The sequence below is a fragment of the Sebastes fasciatus genome, chromosome 12 (assembly GCF_043250625.1).
Source record: "Sebastes fasciatus isolate fSebFas1 chromosome 12, fSebFas1.pri, whole genome shotgun sequence".
NCBI classification, from domain to species: domain Eukaryota; kingdom Metazoa; phylum Chordata; class Actinopteri; order Perciformes; family Sebastidae; genus Sebastes; species Sebastes fasciatus.
The window spans coordinates 30,142,907-30,166,785 of record NC_133806.1 but is presented as its reverse complement, the minus strand read 5'-3'; the positions used below and the strand labels follow the sequence as shown (position 1 = coordinate 30,166,785).

At 40.6% G+C, this 23,879-nt stretch overlaps 1 protein-coding gene across 5 annotated transcripts in view; it reads left to right on the top strand.

The window, feature by feature from the left end:
- The window catches only part of fbxl4 (F-box and leucine-rich repeat protein 4), a 38,636-nt gene that overhangs the window by 3,276 nt on the left and 11,481 nt on the right, over positions 1-23,879 (top strand). For 2 of the 5 annotated variants that reach the window (XM_074654684.1, XM_074654683.1), the window contains exons 2-4: positions 18,114-18,748; positions 20,617-20,953; positions 23,384-23,628. In XM_074654684.1, the coding sequence (XP_074510785.1) occupies positions 18,252-18,748; positions 20,617-20,953; positions 23,384-23,628 (1,079 nt within the window). In that variant the 5' untranslated portion in view covers positions 18,114-18,251. The other 3 variants (XM_074654685.1, XR_012596396.1, XM_074654682.1) reach the window with 3 other exon arrangements.

Sequence of the window (23,879 nt, the reverse complement as noted above, 5' to 3'; positions counted from 1 at the left end):
ATCACAGAAAGGTGTAACTAACAGCGCTCAGTATCGACAGCCGATATTCTACAGTGTTGATTGTTGATATAAGGACTTCAGCTTTAAATGGCATCAATCACAAACAGTTAATTAAAGGTGGTCAAATGTCATTGAAGAGGTTACAGATTCAAGTTTAAGGTCTGAAGTTTTGCTCAACGTAAACATTCGTAATCGTGTTTTCATTTTTTCCTTTGCGTATTTAAGTTTCTGCGTATTCTTCATGATTAAAAGCAAGTGTTGTATAAATGTTTACCATGTGTGATAGCCAAATCAAGTTATGTTCCAATTGTAAATCAGCCTAAACAAAAAAAATACTGCAAGTGTTAAAGCTAAACAGCTACAGTCAAACCTACAGTGTAATGTAAATTTCATATTAAAGGCTGGGTTGGTAATGTTGAGAAACTAGCAAGAGTGTAGTAGATTAAAAAAAAGTATCCAACTGAAAAGCCAGCCCAGTGTACAAATGAAATGCTACTTTCAAATGAAAGTAACTAGCAGGGCTAGCTCCATTTTTTAAACTTTTTTTTTTCAGAGAATTTGATTTATTGATTGCTGTCGGGATGTAATGATGATTTCAACAAATATAACAAAAAATTTATTTGAACACTACCAGCCATATCTTTTAATTAGAGATGTGAATACATAGCTTACCCTAAAACAAAGCAAAAGCTAAAAAAAATGTAGCTACATCTAAACTTAAAGCTAAATGTAACCTAGCTAAGCTAACTCTAAAACTAAAACATAACTTACGGCTAAAGAGAAATCTGTAAACGTCAAGTCAGATCTTATAGTTAGGGATGAACCGATCCGACTAGTCCTGATTTTATGTGTAAGGCAATATCGGGCTTGACTTCGACATTGCTTTCCTTACTTTCTACGACAAAATGTAACCTAATGAATTGATATTTATTATTAAAATAATAAATCCTACACCAACAACTTGGTAAAAAAATCCTCAAAGAGAAAAGGAATTACAATTTCAAGTGTAAATTTGAATTTTAATTGAATTGAATAGATCGAGCCCATTGTCACCGATACGTGATCCAGCTATTTGAGTCAGTGTCGGCCCGATATCCGATCCGGTACCGTTGCATCCCTACTTACAGTAATATACGTCTAAATCTAAAATTAAATCAGAAACATTTACATAAACCTGAGACTAAACTTGTTGCTAAAGCTAAAAAGTGAAAGCTATTCAAAAGTTTGACTTAATATCCAGCTTTAGGCAGACGGCAATAATCCTGGTCACCTGGAATTTAATGAAATGAGCGCCCTGTCTTGTGCTCTGCATGCGAAAACTGAGAGAGAATTACTGTGTCTCCGCCACACAAAAGGATTGAGTGAGCTAAGACTTTCTACAAAACAAGGCAGCCATGTGACACTGAAATGCTGCTACAGAAAGTGTCAGGGTGGAGGAGAAGTGGATGCAGTTAAACTCCAAGGACACATATTCATGTTACACTGCGGGAAACATTTCCTAATCTTCATTATTAAAGCCTAATCTAACTACTGGATTGAAATTGTAGCCGGTTTCTTATAAAACACATCGCAGTCTATTATTCATGTAGTATCCTGTTCGTGTAATCTGCATTCCAGACTTCATCCACATTTCACAACATTTAAAGAAGTGCGTTGCAGGAGGCTGAAGTGTTTCAAACTAGTGTGCGTCAGCCTCAGAGACTCACGCCCCCCCGTTTCATTTCCTTTAGTCTTTACTTTGTGTAGAAGCATTTACTTGTGGCCGGCCAGAGACACAGAGACTAGCTTAAAGCCAAACACGGGCGCTAACCCATTTATCACCCTGGGCTTTCTTGCCTCTGTTTGTGTTCTCCCCGTGTTACAATCAATCATGTTTAATTCAATAGGCCTCACTTTGCTAAATCAAATCTGGAGTTCTGGATACGAGTTTGTGTTTACTCGTGCAACGCGTTTGCTTATGATTATTTGCATTTGACAATTTAGCAGGAGTAAACCTGAGACAGGTTCCACCCAAACTGTCACACGTCGCGCCTCTGTCGAGGGACCAACCTGCGCCGGCCTGCCTGCCTGCCTGCAGCGTGCAGGCCTCCCCTAATATATAATCTGTTGTTACACTGTCACCGCGAGGAGCACAACCAACCCCGCGGAGACGCCACCGAAATTCATTAATCTAATTAAATATGTCGTATTGCCCAAATGAGACGCTGGTATGGCTTTGCTGCAGGATAAGTGCAAAGTAAGGCTGGGTCCCACAAGAGTAGCATACAGCCGACGTGCGCTAACGCTACTGCGCTTCATTACACTCTTAATTACCTATTGTTTCTAACTAGTTGGTGGCGTTTTAATGAGAATCTACAGGCAGTTAAATGTAATCTAAATTTTCTAATCTACTGGTCCATTACCAAGGAGTCAAAATGTTATTGGTTTTGTGAGTAATCAGACTTTTAAATGGTGCTGATATCACTCCCGGAGGGCAAGGAGTGGGTTTCGACTGTGTAATTGAATTCTGTTTTTTTTTCCTCCCTCCTTCCTCTTCTTCTTCTTCTTCTTCCTCTTCTTTTTCGCTGAGCTGAGAGGAAGATTTTTCTGTTTCGGCTCGTCGCTCGGGTCGAGGAGCATGTCTTCGGTTCCGGTCGGATCACAAGGTTTTTTCCGCTCATGGGTCACCATGGCGACCCCTTGAAGAAAATAGTGTCTGCAGAATGTGTGTGTGTGTGTATGTGAATATGTGTGTATGTGTGTGCATGCATTGTTGTGTGTGTTTGTGCCCCAGTCAGCCTCGGTGCTCTGCTGTGCTGTCACCTGCAGCCAGATAAGCCAAAGGATTTATCACCGAGTGAATTGCCTTTGAGTGGTGGATAAAATGGCTCCAATACATTCTCATATGAAAACGCTGCGAGGTTAATGAGAGCCAAATTCACAGAGGGCTAAATCTATTAGGTTTTCATGGATGGAATCAATCAACATGCACCACACCGGCTGATTTGTCATATTGAAGCATTGCCCGTTTGAATTCCAAAACACAATCCTCCTCACGGAATGATTCACTTTGATTTTGATTGCCTCTTCATCAAGAAGATGACAGCTATGAACTAATTTTCTTTTCTATCATGTTACACACTTATTAGCTCCGGCTGTCCTTGGCAGATGACTGATTCTTCGCTTTTATAGAGCTGGATTTTCCTCAGGTCTGTTCAAACACTCGCAATGTTCCTGTATTCTTTTTCTTTTAGTTTTCAGGATTCCCATTTGCATAAAGGATTAGCCCTGGATTAATTCAATTCTTTTAGAGATGTGCTTATGCACGTTCTTGCAGATGGATTTTCCTGATACGGAGTGTTGTTGCTTATAGTGATTAATCCTATACCGTTACATACCCAATGGTACAATGTTTGAAACAGTCAAGTTAAAGGAACAGTTCAACATTTTGGGAAATTCGCTCATTCGCTTTTTTACACGGCTTTGTGGAATACTTGATTCTGATTGGTAATCACGGTGTTCTACGGTCTGTTAATTCTTTATAGCAGACCGTTGCTATGAGTGCAGTTCTGATCTTGGACTCTGGCGGACCGTTTTTGTGTAAAATTATTGATTCTATACAGCTAGCGTACCGCTTCGTGTCGGGGTCCACCGACGGTGCTGCATCGCCCTGTCTGGGTTTATCTCACAATAATGACTGGCTTGCTGTACATTATCCCTTACTTGTTGCTCAGAGTAAATAGCAGGTGGTTAGCTTAGCTTAGCACAAAGACTGGAAACGGATGGAAACTGCTAGCCTAGTTCTGTCCAAAGGTGAAAAATCCACCTACCAACACCTCTAAAGTAGGGCTGTAAAGATTATTTTCATTGTCACTTTGATTATTTTTTTGATTAATCGATTACTTGTTTGGTCTATAAAATGTCAGAAAATGGTTTCCCAAAGCCCAAGATGACGTCCTCAAATGTCTTGTTTAGTCAACAACTCAAAGATATTCAGTTTACTGTCAGAAAATATTCACATTTAAGAAGCTTAAGAAGCTTTCTTACTCAAACCGATAAATTGATTATCAAAATGTCTTCCGTTATTGTATATTGCACATAGCATTCTGCTCTATTTTTAATTTTTATTGTATATTGTACATAGTGCCCTTTCTTTCTGTACTTATTTCTTATACTTTGTGTTTCCTCGTAAACGGCGCTCAAAGCGGAAGGCAAAGGAATAATTTCACCGCACAGGGAAACTTGTTTGAACTGTGCACATGCCAATAAACGCTTTGACCTTTGACCTTGAAAATAGTTGGTGATTCATTTAATAGTCGACAACTAATAATCGTTGCAGCTCTATACTCTCAAGCTCACTTAACAACATGTTACGTCTTGCTGGCGCAGTAACTTCCCGGAGTCTCGGTTTATCTCACGTTGACGACAAAACTGCAGGAATGTGTTGTTTTTACATACACTTATAGTATGGATTAATGGACAGAGCCGGGCTAGCTGTTTTCCAGTCTTTATGCTACGCTATCTGGCTGCTGGCGGTCACTTCGTATGTACCATACAGACATGAGGATATAATCGATCTTCTCATCAAACTCTCGGCAAGAAAGTGAATAAGCGGATTTCCCAAAATGAATAACGAAAGCCTAACAGAGAAATTGAGGGTCCAGGATCTGACTAACTCAAAACAAACATCCTGTTTGGAAGCCAAATTGTACTGATGCTTTTGTGGTGAGCCAGGAGGTTCATTATTGTTCAGTGGGCTGATACCAGAGGTGATAACGGATTTCCAGCAGCTCAACTCTCCGCTGGATGCTCAGATCTCTCTTCAGTAGCTCTTTTCAGATGGCACCATGTACAACACGAGAGAGCTGGCATCACTTTATGGATGCTGTGACGCTCCACCCGAGGGAGATGTCTAATCATTGCGGAGGAAATAAAAACCAGAAAGACGCATTTGTCTTGGGCAGCTCGTACCTTTCTCTCAGCGCGGTGATGGATGACAACCTTGGTGTTGAGTGTGTGTGTGTTTGTCTATCGCAGCGGTGCAAAATGACCAGGGACAGGCGCCAACAGAAAAAGGCCCTGTCCCCCAACTAATGAGCAGCATTATTCAAATGGAGTCTTTGTTGTCACCGTGCACTGCGCTGTAGTCCCGCACACTGCTGTCACGGGCGGCGTCGCCCGATGCACCACTTCCTCATTTTGATGCTCTATCAGTTTATCGCCTATTGAAATGCACGTGGGAAAATAAGGCACCTTGAAGCTGTTGGTAGTTCAGATTTCACTCGCTGTATCTTCCTGCAGGTGATCATACTGTACGATAGTGATCCTCTAATTAACATTCTCATCTTCTATAAACAATTAAAGGAGTCATTTTGTTGCAGCTGTAGCCCCGGAGGATTCACATGAAAGCCGTTTTTTATAGGAGGATTACCCTCCGTGCTGCCAATACATGGTGTCAGCACCGGATCAGACAGTAGGTGGGCACTGAGCAAAAAGGCAGCAAACACAAAATGTCAACAAATAGAGAAATATCACCCAGTTTGTCTATCACACTGTGGAGTCACATGAAAAAAAAAAGAAGAAAAAAAGCGAGGAGCTTTCAAGGCCTACGCCAGCTGACAGGAGGAGTAGCGGTGAATAAAGGAGGATCGAAAAAAAGAAGAAGACGGGAGTCGAAAGAGAAAAATCATCCTTTAGGACGGGAGGAAAAAAAGAAAGCAGGGTGTTGGAGGAAGCTCCTCCGACCGAGCCCATCTCCAGCTGTCACAAATCATTTCTGCTCGGGAAGTGAGGGGAGGCGAAATGTCAAAATATTTGAATAAATTCCACAGAAGCCTGTTGAGAGCGGGGCGGCGCGGCGAGAGGGGCATTGTTGGCGCAAATGGGGTGGAGAGGGGATGAGAGGGTTGGGGAATAAAACGATGGGGTTGGGGTGCGGTAGCGGGGAGGGGGTTTGCATGTGAAATAGCCTTCGCAGGCCTGAGGAGGAACACCAGCTAAATGGAAATCAAAGGATTGGCCACTGCAGTGATACTTTGGCTCATTTTAAACAATTTCCTCCCTTTGGTTTGTATTACTCATAATGACACTGACAACACACAACAACGCAGATATGCTTTGCACTCGCACTGCTTCTGTGTTCTACTGTATACATCCGGATTTTTAGACCACTGGAGTCACCTTGCCTCCACATCACAGTCTGTACATGTTAATCTGCTTCTGTGAAGCACATCTATATTTTTCACACTGATTGCTTAATGTTGAGCTGCTATTTGTTATTGCTGTGGCATTGATTTAAAAAATATTTTTGGCTGTCAATCGATTAAAATATTTAATCGTGATTAATCACACATTTTTTATCTGTTCAAAATGTACCTTCAAGGGAGATGTGTCAAGTATTTAATACTCTTATCAACATGGGAGTGGGCAAATGTATGTGTATATTTATTATTGGAAATCAATTAACAACACAAAACAAAATATTGTCCAGAAACCCTCTCAGGTACTGCATTTAGCATAAAACAATATGCTCAAATCATAACATGGCAAACTCAAGCCCAATAACTGCATGTGATTATCATAAAGTGGGCATGTCTGTAAAGGGGAGACTCTTGAGTACCCATAGAACCCATTTTCGTTCACATATCTTGAGATCAGAGGTCAAGGGACCCCTTTTGAAAATGGCCATGCCAGTTTTTCCTCGCCAGAATTTAGTGCAAGTTTGGACATAGTACCAATGGATTCCTTAGGTCTAGTTTTATATGAAGCCAGTATCTTCACTCTAGCTTTAAAACTGAGCCTGCTGCACTCTCCGGAAGATTAAGTTAGGTTAAGGTTAGTATAGGTCGAAGGGCAGCAAGTCTCGCTAGAGTTTTTGCAAGTTTTTTGCAGATCAGGTTTTGCGGGTTACCTTCTAGACACGACTGCATTTCTCCATACTGGATACTAAAAGTCTATATATTGAGGTTTCTGCTGCAACAATTTTGACCATTGTGTCTCTTGCAAGCCTCCCAACTTTGCTGTACTCCTTTTAACATATTGTAGCTTTCCAAAAAACCACAACAATTGGGTACCATTCACTGTCAAAAAAACTATAATAATGCCTGGCACACGTTTCTGCAGAGTTTTAGAAGGAATAAGTGGACATCCAGTGACTTTTAGATCGTACATTGCACAGTTAGTCTTGGACATATGGCAAGATTGTGACAGTTTTACTAGTGGTTATATATTTAATGTTTGCGGTGCTGTGGTTTTTACCCTGCAGGCCTGAACTGAAGCCAACATCATCCTGAGTTAATGTTTAGTTTTGCTTAATTCCCCCCCATGCCCTCCTATTAATATTTATCATGCAAGGTGAAGAGTGAATTAAGGACAGGTTGTGGTGATAAAGGTCTGATGATGCTTGTTTGTTCAAAGTCTCTGAATGCATGTTCTCTATCAGCCTGTGTGCATCTCCTCTCTTTGTTCAGATGATCCCCGAGGTGCATTAGAAGTCGCAGGGTCAGTGTCTCCTCTGTTTGCCTCTGAACTCACCAACACTGTATTTAATTAGGCCTCTAATCAGCCACTAAACACACAATAAAATGAGACAATCTGTATCTGTTTACCTCCCTCTAACACACATACACACACACTTTGCATATTTGCATGTATAGTTGGTAAAAAATCATTTATCGAGGAGAAAGATCAAGGTCATGACTCCTCTTCACACCCGATTCCCTGAAACCAATTAAACTGTCGGTCGGTGAAGTTCAGTTGGAGGACACCGACTGGAAAACAATAGCAGATGACAGCTTCTCTCCGCTTTCTCCGGCTGGCTTTTCTTGCGGCAGTAATTATATTTGCAGATTCTGTCATTAAGACTAAAAAGCCGGAGAAGTTTTTTGCAATCAGTCAGATATATTTGAAACGTTCTGCTAAACGGCATTGTCAGCGTTCGGAAACAGAGACAGAAGTCAGAGATTCTGATGGAGGTCAGACCTGAGTGAAGACTCAAATGATTTGAGAGATGTGATCTGCGACGGTGAATCAATCTGAAATGCAAAAGTTATTAAAGTAACACAAAGCATCCATAAACGCATAATGAATGACTGATACCACAGTATAACTGTAGCAGTCATCGTGTTTGATCCAATCTATAATTTGACACATGAACACCATGTTATAAAGCATTTATTAAGTGTTTATACATATGCACAAATCATTTGGGTTCAAAACAGTTTAAACCTATTTGTGCCCGCTACTGACATTGTTTTATTTCCTTTGGTGAAAGTGTTCTCTGGGCTTGCCTAACACAAGAAGACATTTTCAAAATCTGTCAAATCGTTTGGCTGAAAAGTGAGTTTTTCTTATCATACTATATCTAGTATTTGGGCACGTGGGACTACTGTTTTTGCACGTGCCCAAATACTAGATATAATATGATAGAAAAATGTCTGTATCTCAGAAACTATAAGGAGCTCAATCAAGTATTTGGTATCTATGAACACATGACAAGTTGAATATCAAGGATATGCACATATAAGCAGTTAAAAAAAATGGTCATATGGAAAACATTTAATAAACACAATGTTAGCCGTTTTTCCTAATTTTTAAAAAATCCTGACTTTGACCATTGATAAAAGTGCGATTTTTTTATGTGATCTAAAAATGTCAAACTTGTACTGTTACATTCTTGCCTAAAGTATGTCCGTATCAAATTTCAAGACTTTTGACCAATCAAAACAAATTTTCCTTTATATAGGAATAAATATAGTCTTTGGGCACAAATGTGTTCAAAACTCAAATTCTTTTAATTCCAGTTCCAATTTACTAGATTCATCCCGGTAATTTCAGCCGCGTCTCATGACCTTCGCAGTGGATTGAATTTGCTCTGTTGACACGGAGAGTGAGAATAAATAGATCAATACTTTATTAATATATCAAATTATTAAATATAACAGATTGATACTTAATATTTTAAATGATTTTGTCAACTATTCATCGACAGGTCGCTACCACGGCATTGTCCGGTCTGGGAGTTGTCCGTGTTTTCGTCTTAACCCTTTCACGGTGTGTTTTCAGTTCATCAAAGTTAATTGTAACATTTTGGTTGCCTAAATATATGTTATTCAGCGTGCTTAGCTCCACCCTCTCGTGTCACTTCTGGTTGCAAAAAACCAAGATGGCGACGGCCAAAATGTCGAACTCGAGGCTTCAAAACGGCAGTCCACAAACCAATGGGTGACGTCACAGTGACTACTTCCGCTTGTCATTCAAGTCACTCGGCATTGTCATCATAAGCATGTTAGCATTTAGCTCAAAGCACCGCTGTGCTGAAGTACAACCCCACAAAGCTGCTAGCATGACTTTAGACTCTAAATCTTGTTAGAACAAATCTTCCAATATGGTGCATTTTCCTCATTGACTCTGACGTACAGTGCACCTTTACAACAAACATATCTTCATTTTCATCCTTTGCTTGTTCACTCTTATACAGTTTTCACATTTGCACTCAGCCCTGTCACCTCTACCGGCTGATTAACAGCAAAGTAAATCTTTACCTGAGAACAACTGCACTGCCAACTCCACTCTCTGTTGTCAATCATACTGTATGCAACCCTCTCAGCCCCAGGTACTTCACACTTTAACTGCCCATATACTGTACAGGTTTTGCACTACTGACAACACCCTAAATGCATAAAACATTGTCGGACTCTCAGATATATTTAAATGTATGTGAATAATAAAACGTCCTGCCACCTGGAAGTCGTGTTTATAATGGCACGGACCACGGACCTGTCTGAGGTAAATTATGCCGTACTATAACTTATGACGATCCGTTTATAAATCACAAGCTTCTACAGCTCCTTAGTGTATGCGAAGTCCCACAGTGCATAAACTAGGACAATACACATGATGCATTGCTACGTGTTTTTTTCTTTTCTTTTCTTCCTGGGGAAGAGCATTAAAATAGAAGGTTAGCTACAGTGCAAGGCTGCCTATCACCGCCTCAATCTAAAGCAAGATGGGCAGGCATGCTTGGATATTCTCAGAGCCTCATGAGACGTTTCCCCATGTGGGCTGGCCGCGCTGCAGCTGTGGGAGAGAAGCACACACATACACTGTTCTATACAACAAGCAATAACCAGCTCCTCAGACTCTATGCAAAGAGGGAAGGAGAGCAGCGGACTCGTTATCTAACTGGCTTTTGACAGCTGGGGCATAGCAGAGGGACAGGAAGTGTGCGAGCGCATGGATGTGTGTGTGTGTGAGTGACACAGAAAGAGAGTGTGTGTGTGCGCGTGCGTACACATGTAGCTGTGCACGCGTGTGTCCATCCCCATTTGCATTTGTGTGTGCTCGGCCATGTGCATATGTATGTGTGGCACAGTGGACCAGAACAGAGCTCTGACAGTAGCAGGACTGCTGCTCGCTGATGCCTGCCTGGAGGAGCTGACAGCGGCCCGGCCTGTCAATCACCGAGCATGCCCACTAGCCCTCTATTCACATCATCCCATCTTGTTAACTCTAAATCTGGCTGGGCACTGTTTATACACTCTGTGTGTGTGTCTTTATATGTGTGTGAGTGTGTGTGAGAGAGAGACAGTGTGGGGTGGTGCATCCTTTTCTCTGATGTGATTCTGTGTTCTGGTCTTAGCTGCATGGCTCTGTTTCAGACAGAGATCAATCAAGACAAAGAGTGATGAAAAACTGGTACAGGGATTACTCAGAAACATGCCATTCTGTGAGAGTTAATCCGTTCCGTATTACAATCAAAGCACCTTGCAAGTCATAGACAAGAGACCGATTTAGTCACACTGGGTGTATTTTTTATCTCTAAAGCGGCCCCTCAGTCTCTATGATAGGCCAAAAGCATTGTTGCCATTGGGAGAAAGAGAGCAAGAGCTCTTGTAGTCAAAGGTAATTATCTCCTCCCGTCACCCACAATGGATGCCTGCTAATGAGAGCTGGACTCGTGATTGGTCGCCCGCGGGTCTGCGGAGACGCTCGGCTCTTTTTGGGTTTTGACAATAGAGCCTCGGCACGCTGCAGAGACAGAGTGACCGGACGAGTCATTCATCTATGCAAATGCCAGCCAAAATGTGGCCGCCGCCCATACACACACACACACACACACACACACACACACACGTACACACACGTACAAGATCCATTAGGCTCTTAATTATCAGCCCTGTACCCCCTGTGGGGTGTGTCTGTGAAAGAATCTGTGAATATGAGATTGTGTGTTTGTGCATTTATTTTGGAATACTTTCACTAGAGGTTATAGTGGAAAGAAATAAAGGCACTACATGGGCTGAGCGCTGAACACTCAAGTCAAAATACAGAATAATTTAACATTTTAAGTATGACCGTTTTGTTTTTTTAAAGCTGTATCGTACCAGCAATATCGGCGTAAATATCCACACATATTCAATATTAAGCTCAGCAGAACTCTCTTTGCTGCCTCAAAGGCCTGAAAAAAACCCAAAATGTAATCTTGTTCTCATTTTATTTTGAATTCAGTAATCCAAAAAAAGGTAAAAAAGACTAATTTCTGGTTTGACACAAGCACTGATATTACTGTATACTGTATCTACAAGACTAGAAAATGTATAATGGCATAAATGTGCATATGGAGCTACATAATGTGTTTTATGACTGTACGACACGTGTCGAATTAAATACTGTATCTCTGAAATAAAATGATCTTGCCAGTATTTATTTGTAAAAGAGAAGCAGCTAAATTTTCACATTGGTATTAAAAAAATAATAGTTTAATAATTTTCCATGTAAATTTTACCAGCATCATCATTATGCATGTACCACTATTAAAAGGACCATACCTGTGCCTTTTTTTATTTCACCCCATCTCTACAAAACCTTGTAGGGTTTTACTGTCTCTGACTGCCTGTTCTACCTTTCAGGATTCCAACATTCATTTCAATTTCCTACAAAAATCTACTTGTAGAGACTTGAAACTTCTGTAAAATGCTGACCTCATCAGCTAAGAACTAGTGAGGTGAGCCTAACAACACTTTAAATATGTCTAACACAAAACAGGGTGCATGGCTGAAGAGTTTTAAGTTTTAAAACATTAAAGTTGGAATATATAATGCATTTAAATCAATAAATCACACACAAACCAGCACCCTTACTGCGTTTTGGCTTATACCTTCTTCAGGGTGTTCAAACAAGGACACCATCTTGTTTTCAAAAAAATACCACAAAGTTATTGTTCTTCTATGCACTCCTCTTTCTAATGAATCTCAGGAAGACAGCTCGAATGGTCCCTACTACACGTCATTTCAAAAAGAAACTCCCTGAGTATTCTCCAGTGGCGTCTCCAGTAAATAATCCACAGCATTACGACTTTATGGGTCCAACAAGCTGAGTTTAAGATTCATGAAAGCCAAGCTCTGTGTGCTTTTGTGAAACATCCACATGACAAAAGACGTTACCTTTGTAATACAGTAGGATCCCGGGAAAACATAATACTTCTCAAACCACCAATAACTCACCACAAATTGCTTTAACCTTTGTAAGACACAGCTGTGACTTTGGCTCTTCGTATTTATGGGCATTGGAGTGTTTCCCAGACAGTGAAGGCATCGCCGTCTCTTCTCCGGAGAGCAGAGCCTCTGTCAGCTCACACACTATCTTCTTTTTTTTTTACCTCAGGATATGATGATGTGTTTTCCTTTACGATCACTCCACCTAAACGTGCCAAAGTTACCACCAAGAATAATCTCCATCACCTGAGAGAAATTCTGCAAGCAGGGAGTTTGTCTTCATCAACACTGGATGGATTTTTTGTATGAAAACTCAAAGCTTTGCTTGGAGCTACACATGCTTAACAAAGAGCCAAAGTTCATACACTTGATACTCTGTGACATCCTTGTCTGCTGTGGGTGGAGGCTTTGGGTGGGATGGAGTCACAGTGGAGGTTAGAGGCTGCAGAGAAGAGGCTTTTAGCACATGCACAACTTTCACTTAGACTGCTCGCCCCAAAACAAACCTACTGTTCTTAATATCTGTGAAAATGTTATTTGTTTACATCCATTAAAGTTAATGCACCACTAGAAATGACATTAGCATTATTTATTGTTTTAACTACACTGTATCTGCATTTTAAGCTATTTGTTAATAATTAAAGTGGCATCACGACAGCAAGCAGAGTACTGAGAACCTTGGCTGAAATATTTAATGGCTTATTTGGCAAGTAAGAAATGTTTCTCAATACTTTGGTAATAAATTGCGGCAGATAATGATGCTATTGGAGCTTGTCAAATGTGAGAATTTTTAGCTTGTTTAAGGTGTCATTCTTTAACTGTATAACTTTTTTAAATTTTACAACTGTTTGTCAGGTGAAATAAGTTTTTTATTTTAATTGGGCTGCTTTTGTTAACATTTGGCGGGGTTTTGCAAAAATTGTGCAAACAATATTACCAAACAAGCTGTCATTTTATGGTTAAAAACACTGATACAAAATTCAGTAAACTGTGTCCACTCACTCATATTATTGACTCATTTAATTTGAGAAATATTTGATTGACATGAGTTGTATTCAATCGTAGTCAGGGATAACGTAGGATCTACGTCCCTTGACGTCATCATCATTGACATTGACTGACAAGGGAATCTGTATGTCTGACTGCACTCTTTATGGGTTGCGATAGCCTATTTATCAAACATTTTATCTTTGGTTATTTGGTGCAGATGTGAAGATTTATATGCTTATGATGTGTTTTCTATTGCGCATAATGGTTTTACAGTTTTACACAGGCTTCTGGCAAGGTTATGATTTGGGCTGTTTTTTATTGAATTGGGTGGGTTTTCAGTTGTGATTGGGCTGGAAACTGGGAATCTGATCTGGCAACAATAGCCGTTAAGTATGAGAACCTACAGAAAAATGTACCAAACGCAATTAAAACGAAGATTACATGTCAATTATCGTGTAGATTATACATGTATGTCATTTGCAATCTGAATCCCCCCCCCCCCCCTTGATCTATGCTTATACAGTACATACGTATATACCCTTTGGATCACTTGCTTTTCTCAAGTTATTTATTTCCTGGAGAAAACAGGGTAGCTCTAAAAACACACATACAACAAATAGATTAAACTAAGGCATGATTCAGTATAAAAGCCACAAAATGTTTTTCTGTTGTTACAATACCAGTCAGGAACCATACACAGCAGTTAGTGCCACCTGATCCTGTCCTCAAATAAGTCCTCCCCTCAGGGCAGACCACCCACAAAAGCTAATTTAATGTGTTAACTAATTGTTAATGTGAGGCTTTTATTTTGTAGACTGGGCTGTCAGCATGGTGACAGTATTGTGATGAGAAATCCAACAAAGCCCTTTCACAGTTATAGGCCAAGTTGTGGAATTTTGTTGTCTTGACAACCTTAATTTGACAAAGAGTGACATTCAGGTGTTTGTTTAATTCAAATACCTGATAAATTTCCACCTTCAATAAGAGACGGGCACTGTCTGAGTCATTTTCTACTCACCCTCTGGTTTTGCTCTGCGGAGCTTCGTAAGGAATTCTGATTTGGCTTTGTCCTCTATGTGCACGTTCTACTCTCTAGCCTGGAAATAAACAGTATTAAAATGAAAGTACGAACTGTCAAATAAGATGAAACACAGAAAACGGATCACTTCTGTCCATAAAGAACGCATGCCCATTAATATTTATGCTTGAAAGGACACATATTTTGTCTGAATCACTCTGGATCTGACTTTGCACAGAAAATATTCACGTAGTGTGGAAGGAAAAGCTAGAAAATTGAAAATATACACAACAATTATGGAACTGTGTGAGATGACCATATGCTGATCATATTAAAAGTCACTCTATCAAATAGCTAATGAAGCGTGTGTATGACGATGCGACTTGATCATAAAGAGGGACTGGGTATAGGATGATTCCCTTCCAAAAAGTTGATTCTAAAATCTTAAAGCATTAGATTTGAACTAGAACCAGCTGTAACTTTTACCAGTAACGGTTTAAAACTTATACAATACGTGTATACAAACTACCTCTCTCTTTATAGAGAGAGAGAGAGAGAGAGACACATAAGCACACACATATCTTTTGGCTTTGTGGCAAAACAGCTCAGAAAACCCACAAAAACAAGTTTTTGTTTTTACTTCTCCAGGAGGTTCAACAAATTTGATCTGTTTACTGGAAAAAAATAAAAACAATAGTACTTTCAGAGATATGTATTTGTTGTTAGTATTCAGTTGTTGTTTTACTAATAATGCATAGTATTGTTTGATTTATTATTCTAGATGTTTACTTTCTTTATATTTGATTTTTGATAGTGTTCCCTTTTGCTATTTATTTGTCTAGTTTAGCTATTTTCTTGTTAAGTATATAGGCAGGTAGAACCAGCATGCACCTGGGTGGGCTAATGTTTTTTGTTTTTTTACCAGAACAAGAGAGACAGCGATATCCATGTTTTCTTTATGCTTTGTTTGCTTGCTTTTTTGGGATCAGAAACACATACATTTTTGCATGGACAATGGACTCTTTTGCCTGCGTAAACCATATACCCATGGTGCATCAGTGGCCCTTTGATTTTTGCGACAAATGGCCACTACAAATACTACTACTACTACTACTACTACTACTAATAATAATAATAAGAGGAAAATGTGATGGATTATAATCAGATCTAATCATGATGTTGGTTTTTATTATGTAATGTCATTATGTAGGAAAAAACTAATATTGGCCATAATGTTGTTAACAAAACTTTTAAACTCTCAAATACCCTTCATCATGGGTCAGGCTATAATTAAAAGAACATGCAAGAGGATTGACTTTAGGCCAATCTGTTTGTCTCATTCAGTCACTTTAAACTGTGAAATGGTAAACTATGGACAAAATGATTAGGGACATATTGTAGCTATTTGCAATATGAAATAATATAATATAATAATAAGTGAAAGCAGAAGTAGTTGAACAAAGTTATATTCAACATCTGTATGTAGTAAAATTGTATTTTTTAGTCATCTACAAGTTGAAGCTGCTTCATGCAGGATTTTCGTTCAGTCAGCATTTCTGTTCCCAGAATGCTTTGCCTAAAAATAACACTGACCGGATGTTGACAACTTGCTGTACGGAAGTGATGCGGCCTTTAATGTTCCTACGTAACTCAGCCCCCCACCTATTTCACACCAATTCACTCACTCATTTTGAACGAAACTGTAATAATGGACATGTTATAAAAAAAAAAATGGTCATAAACTTTTGAGGCGACATTCTCAAAAACTCTATACCATACAAAGCGTTGATGTTTCCAACGTTATCTCCCAGATTATATTTGTTTGTCATCATACAGTCTGTCGTTATAATGTGCGCTGCATTGTCCGACTGTCCCTGAAGGCATCACAAGGTAGACGTTAGGAATGTGGTGGTTTGGCAGCGACGGTGCTGCTAACGGGAGGAACAACACTGATCCTCATGAACGGATGGACCGACCTGCGTTTACCGTAAATTAAAAATGATGTCCCGTCCGATTTGATTTGGTGGATTTTCGCAAAGCTAGCTACGGAAGCTACCCGTTGTGTTGTGACAGCTCAGCTCGTCTGTAGGCTAGCTAGCTAGCGTCGGATAGCTAACGAGCTAGCAGCAGTAACAACACAACAACATCAGCTGTCACCCTCTCTGGCTAATGTTACTGAACTAATGGTCATGCTACTGGTTTAACTGAGCTGTGCTCCTCCAGGGCTTCATGGTAACGTTGCTCAATGTTAATGTAACGTTAGCTACCATTGGAAATGCTTTTAAAGTGAGGTTAACCGTAAACCAAGGGGTTAGACTAGGCACACATTTACACAGGTGGTGTCAGCTGGCTGACGTTAGAGCCCTCTGCACACAGAGAGAGCTCACTAGAGAAGAGGTGACAACTTACAATGCAGACTTAATGCTAAACAGCCTTTTCTCAGTAGCATTGATAAATAACTTATTATCAATAGCATTAATTGCTACGTGCTGTTTTTCCCGTGTAGCGTTAACATCAGAGCTGGTTTATAAGCTTGTTCCAGTATTTGTTAACATTAACAACTTTGATTTAATTGTCCTCGAGTGTTGTTGGTCCAGTATTTAATAGACCTGTCAGGTCCTGGGTGTTAGATCCCAGCGGTTCCAGTGTTGTTGTTCTGAGTATTGCTGATGGGACTGTTCCTTTGTTTACATCTGGATCACGGGTTGTCCCTTTAAAGGTCTTGTATGTGTGCTTACTGCAGCCTACAGCCCATGCATGCTGCTCAGAGTGATCCTAGTGACCCGGTGGAGTCTCTCCTATATCGGAGCTAACAGCTGACGTTAATTATATTATGATGCGTTCAGGGGCGAAGGAAAATTATAACGATATATCAAGAGATGTTCAAATGTAATCATGTAAAACGTAGCTTTTGGCCATGGAACTTAAATAAATACAGTTGTTTGAAGGCGATGTTTTCACAGCAATATTAAATAGATATTAGGGATGCACCATACCGATACCAGATAAGATATCGGGCCAATACCGACTCAACTAGCTGGATCGGATATCAGTGACAATGGGGCCGATCTGTTTAATTCAATTCTATTTTTATATCAATTTGTTGCTGCATTGAAAAAGTTTACACTTGAATTGTAACAACATTGTGCACAATTTATTATTTAAATAATAAACAACAATTCAGTAAATTTATATCTATGTATTTATGTGTTACATTTAGGTTGACAAAGCTAGGAAAGCAATGTTTAAGTCAAGTCTGATGTTGCCTAACACATAAAAGAATGATCCCAGTCATTTCCACACAGCGAGGCATACAGCTTATTAATTAAACACTGGTATCGGATCAGTACTTGGTTTCGCTATCGGTATCGGGACTGAAAAAGTCGGATCGTCGTCCCTAATAGATATTAGAGAGCGAATTATGACCTGTTTAACTTCCTAACTAACGTTATCTCTACACAGCTTATAATATATAATTAAAACTACTAATGCCAAGACTGTGTTTTAATTAAAGCAAGTATCTAATTAAAAATTCAATCATTTATTTCCTCATCATTTGAATTGTGTGTTTTGTGCAAATAACCACTGTAGTACAGTCTTCTCACTTCTGTTTGTCTCTGCCTAACCTACAGGTCATGCATGCTGCCGGGCCTCTAGCCTGCGCTTTGTACACTCCCAGCCCTTGAGCCAGTGTCATCCAGTAGGTGGAGGCTCTTCCTCCCTCTAGCCACCGTTTCTCCCCCCTGCCCCCATCAGCCCCAGAGTTCCCTATGTTAACCCTCTTGAGCATGTTTTACTACATATGTCTGCGGCGACGCTCCAGGAGTGGGACTCGAGGCGAGGCTCTGACCAGTCGGCGGGCCGTGGAGTCCGGCCAGCGGGCAGTGTTGCCGGTCAGTGTGGAGGTGGAGCAGTATGCCAAGGAGGTTCTGGACTTCAGCTCACACTATGGCAGTGAGAATAGCATGTCCTACACTATGTGGAACCTGGCGGGGGTACCCAACGTCTACCCCAGCTCTGGGGACTTCACTCAGACGGCTGTATTCAGAGCTTATGGGACGTGGTGGGAACAATGTGCCAGTGCTCCGCCACCTTTCCGCCGCACCCCTAAAGACTTCAAAAGCCAGGATTATATTGAACTGGGCTTCGAGGAGCCGGTCTACCCTACGGCAGTGGATGTGCTTGAGACTTATTACCCTGGAGCCATCGTCCAGATTCAGGCCTGCTCTCACAACCCCTTCTCCCAGAACCCACCTACTGATGTCAGGTAAAGACAACTGAGGAAACCATCATCAGCCATTCTCAGTGCTCCTATAAAATGTTTAGTTTAAGTTTCATTTATTGTCATTCTACAACAAAGGGTTGCACAATTAAATGCAAGTTGTAGTCACTTTATGCTACACGAGAAAAAAATCTATTTTTAATTGAGGAGTACGGAGGATGAGTTGAGGAGTCTCACAGCCTGAGGAAATAAACTGCTCTGTAGTCTGTAGTTGATTAACACTACTAAGAAAACCAGACAATACCGCAGGTACGCACAACTTTGAAGTAGAAGCCAGTCTTCTAGTTTTTCGAATGAACCCTGGAGACATTACTAGTCTTATTTGAATTATCATTATTTATGTGTGTTTGCAAAACACGTCATTGTATTGTTATGAAAAGTGCTCTATAAATAATGTTTATGGCTACTTTAGGGAATTGTTTCAACTCCCACAGTGTACTAGCAGAGCAGCACTCAAGTTTCTGCTATCTAACAGTGAAACCAAAAGGCGATCTAAAAATTTGAGCATGAAGTTTTAGTGATAATAGTCTAAAGAGAAAACAAGCAGGGTAGTATTTGACTTTTTTTTTTTTCTTTTTTTCTTTTCAATCAAACATAGGAAAGCTACAGCAGATAAAAGTTAAAATCCAGAAGGTGAACATCATTCAGTGTGAGATGAGAAAGTGGTATTTGACAACACGTTCTCATCCCAACTCGTCACATACGACCACTTTGTCACGCCCTTCGGCGTCACTTTAGGTTTAGGCGACAAAACCACTTAGTTAGGAAAAACAGTATGGTTGGGTTTAAAACTGCTACGTTTGTACAGCGAAAATGAAACTGAGCGTTGTGAACACGGGACACGGATCGCTGAATGTAATTCGAAAGTAAAACTCAACACACACACGAACAGCGGTCTCCTGGATGAAAGCCCTGTGTTTGTTGGACCCATCCACCTCCCCTACCTCCCGCCACATGTGTCTTTTTGCTCTTTAAACTACGTCACCACACTCCCGGCGCACTTTTTCTGAGCGTTAACTGTTGCTGCGGATGGGTTTACATACTGTAGTTAATTGAACACCCGGTGCGTTTCATGCCGGTGCTAAAGGGTACTGAACGCCGACGGCCACGACAAAGCCATGGGAATGATAACAGGCTGTATTTGATTGATAAATGAACTGATATGAATTTGGCTTCTGATGACCCTGTGAGGTGCTGTGGAAAAAAAGTAGTTACTTTTGTGGAACCAACCTCATGAAATCAGTTTGAACCAGAAGTGAAGTTCATAAGTAAGACAACTTTTATTACTCTAGCAGAGACACGCTGTGTAACAAGTCCTGAGGTGCATATTCATGCACAACACTGAAACGGCACTGCCCCAAATCCCAATTTATCCCAATTTGTAATTTGTGGAATTGTGCCACATCTTTGTATTCCATCTCATCTCATCTCTCATCACAGAGTATATTATGTTTAAGTGACTAATATATTGTATTTTTAGCCAGATATTTGTGGGCACAGCTGTTTTTCCAAGTAAAAAGGGGTTTATATTTTAATAAGTTTTTGTATCAAATTCATTTTCAGTAAAGTCATCTGTTTTTTTTTGTATCAAATTCACTGCATGAGGCACACAAACAACCTTTGATACACTGAGCCAGCAGCTGATGATTCAGGGAATACAATCCTGATAGATTATGAATGTGGTCAGGTGTTAAAAGCAATATAAAGCATTGTGGTGTCACTGTTGACTGCACAGATCCAGTGGATGGCGTGCAGGTAGACCGGAGTCCACAAATCAACAATGTTAAAGGCATATTTTCAGGGGGAAAAAATTGAGATCGAAGGTTTACAGAACAACTCTTTCTTTTGTGCAGGTGGGAGGTGCTGTGGTCAGGGGAGCCCACCAAGGTGCTGACACCCCAGGCACGTCAGTTTTCCCCTAACATCAAGCATATCAACTTCCCCACCAACCTGCTGCGTCTGGAGGTCAACAGCTCTCTGCAGGACTACTACACCGAGCTGGACGCTGTAATCCTGCGTGGGGTAAAAGAGAGGCCCATGCTGGCCCTCTATAAGATGCCCATCATCGACATTAATGACCTGAGTGACAGCGAGGAGGAGCTGTCTGATTTGGGAGGTCCATATAGACAAGGAGGAGACGGCAAGCACCAGAGGACAGGCAACGGCTACTTTGACAAACTGCCCTATGAGGTGATTACAGACCTTAACGATGTGTATACTGAAACACTAGGGATGCACTCCAGGACAACAAAATTAAATTTTTGCTTCTCAGAAGTGATTCTGTGACTCCTGGTAGGGATAAGAATTAGGGCCGCAACTAACGATTATTTTCATTATCAATTAATTTGCAGATTATTTTCTAGATTAATCGATTAATGGTTTGGTCTATAAACTGTCAGAAAAAAGTGACAAATGTCACCCAGTCCAAGGTGATGTCTTTAAATGTCTTGTTACCCAAAGAGATTCAATTTACTATGATATAAAACACAGAAAAGCAGAAAAACTCCATATTTGAGAGGCTGAAAACAGCCTGTTCTGCTATTTTTGCATGAAAAATTACTTTAACGCTGAATCGATTATCAAAATATTATTATTAATAATAATAATAATAATAATAATAATCAATTGGTCGACTAATCATTACAGCTTTAATAAGAATATTTTTGACCAATAAATATTGGGTTACGGTATCCCTCCAGTGATTATTTTGCTCTATTTTGAGAAGTCTGGACGTCCCACCATTCTGCTGGCACCTACATTAGTATTAGTGGAGGTCATTAAAAGTGCCCTGTGGAGTTTTCTTGTAAACAAACAAATACATTCAGTGTTACTCACCGAAACTCACTGTGTGTGGATCATTGAGCTCAAACAAACATGTTGAATGCTTTTCCTTCCTCATAAATCATTTGCAAAGCCGGTGTTTTAAAGATGCAGTGTGTAGGATCTAGCGAGGTTGCAGATTGAAACCAACTGAAACCTCTCGAGCGTGTACGAGAAATACCGACGCAAAAACGCGAATGGCGCTATCTAGAGCCGGTGTTTGCTTTGTTCGTTCTGGGCTACTGTAGAAACATGGCGGCCGGCTCTGTGAAGAGAACCCGCTCCGTATGTAGACGGCTCATTCTAAGGTAACGAAAACACAACGATTCTTAGTTTCAGATGATTATACACTAAAGAAAACATACTTATTAATGTTGTATTCCATTTTCAAGTGTTCTGTATTGTTCTGTTGTGTTTACCTGATTGCAGTCTGCTTCACTGCCTTTGTTGGTGCATTACAGCCACCTGTAGATCAATGGAGTAGTGTGAAACCATTGGTAGGGCCTTGTGTAAAGGGGACCCACTACAGCGCTACTAGAGGTAAAAAATAAGAACTCCACAGGACACCTTTAAGCCAGTGCCAGTAAATGCTTTTTGCATTTAAGCTTGAAAAGAAGCAACTTGAATTTAATCGCATAATTTGTAGGAATTGTTATTTGTAGGAACATTCCAATTGTGCAGATGTACCAGTCAAAGGTTTTCACGTTGATGGTGCTTAAATGCTGAATGTCTGCAAACAATTCTCATATAACTCACAAAGAGTTTTTTTCAGTGTATTTTTATTATTTTGGTGCACCGTAGCCCTGAAACTTGTACATTTTTTGCAATCTTTCAGTCTATGTAATGTCAATAAGTAGCAGCCCAATGTGACATCTTCAAATTGCTTGTTTACTTTGATCAACAGTCCAAACTGTTTCAACACTAGTGCACTGTAGCACAGTTGCATTGGATTTGCCTGACATGGAGAACTGTAAATAGAGAAATCAGTTTAGCCTTAAATTGTTGCTTTATCCCGTAAAATAGTTCATATAATCATCTGTCAAAATATTATGTAGATTTATATAAATTGACTCTTGATGATGATCACAACTTATAGTAAACCCCGAGGTCATTAGCAGCAGCAAGCTCTAAAATCATAATCACGTGCCCCTGAGTGTATATGTACAGTGTATTCCACTCAACTACATGAACATTGTGTCCCGTTCTGACACTCGAACTCGTATGCACTCACGGACACTGAGTCATTTTCATGCCATGCAGACGTATCATGTTGTCTGGAGCGAGCTTCAAAACACCGGCAGTACTCTTGATATTCGTCCTCTTATCTCGTCTCCAAACCGCTGCCATTAACGGCAGTCTTCACAACCGCCGTGTGCCTGTTTCAGAAACACAATATAGCTATTATCTGTCAGCTGATACCCGCTTGAACACCGTGTAATGTTAATTCAACTGCAACACGCACGAGCACAGTCATCCTTTCTCTTTGAGAGGCACATGAACACAGTGCAAAACAAGCCGGCTCACCTCTCCACTGATGCTGCTATCGCTGCTTTGTGTCCCAGATAAACACTATTTAGATCTGCCTGACAGAGGGGACGCAATTAACATTCTCCAGACTGCTCTGTTATTCTCTACTTGGTTCTACCACTCTGTAGTGTTCTGCATTATACTTTGTTTTCTGCTATGTTCTCCTACCAGACCTAACAGTCTTATGTTTTGTCTCCCCTCTTTCTTTTTGTTGCCTTTCTCTCCCTCCCCCTTTCTCCTCTCCTACCCCTTCTCCCCATCTTCCATCCATAGCTCATCCAGCTGATACTGAGCCACCTGACCCTGCCAGACCTCTGCCGTCTGGCCCAGAGCTGTAAGCTGCTGCACCAGCACTGCTGCGACCCGCTGCAGTACACCCAGCTGAGTCTGCAGCCCTACTGGGGCCGGCTGAGTGACGCCTCCTTGGGACACCTGCAGAGCCGCTGCACCCTCCTCCAGAGGCTCAACCTGTCCTGGACCGGCAACCGCGGAGCTCTCAGCCTGGCCGGCTTCAGCAGGTCAGACTGTCAGCGGGCCACAAGTGCTAGAATACAGAGAGATGACCTTGGGATACTAGCAAGTACTCACAATGAGCTGTTTTGAGGGAGGGACATGCTGAGACAAAGAAAATGGATTGAAACTTTTTCTTTAATTCATGACAAAAAGAAAATAAGAGATCATATAAATGGAAGTTGGCCTTATTTTCTAAAATAGGGACAGGTGGACTAGTAGGTAGCTGATGCTGTTCCTCTCTATTTCCCCTCATGTC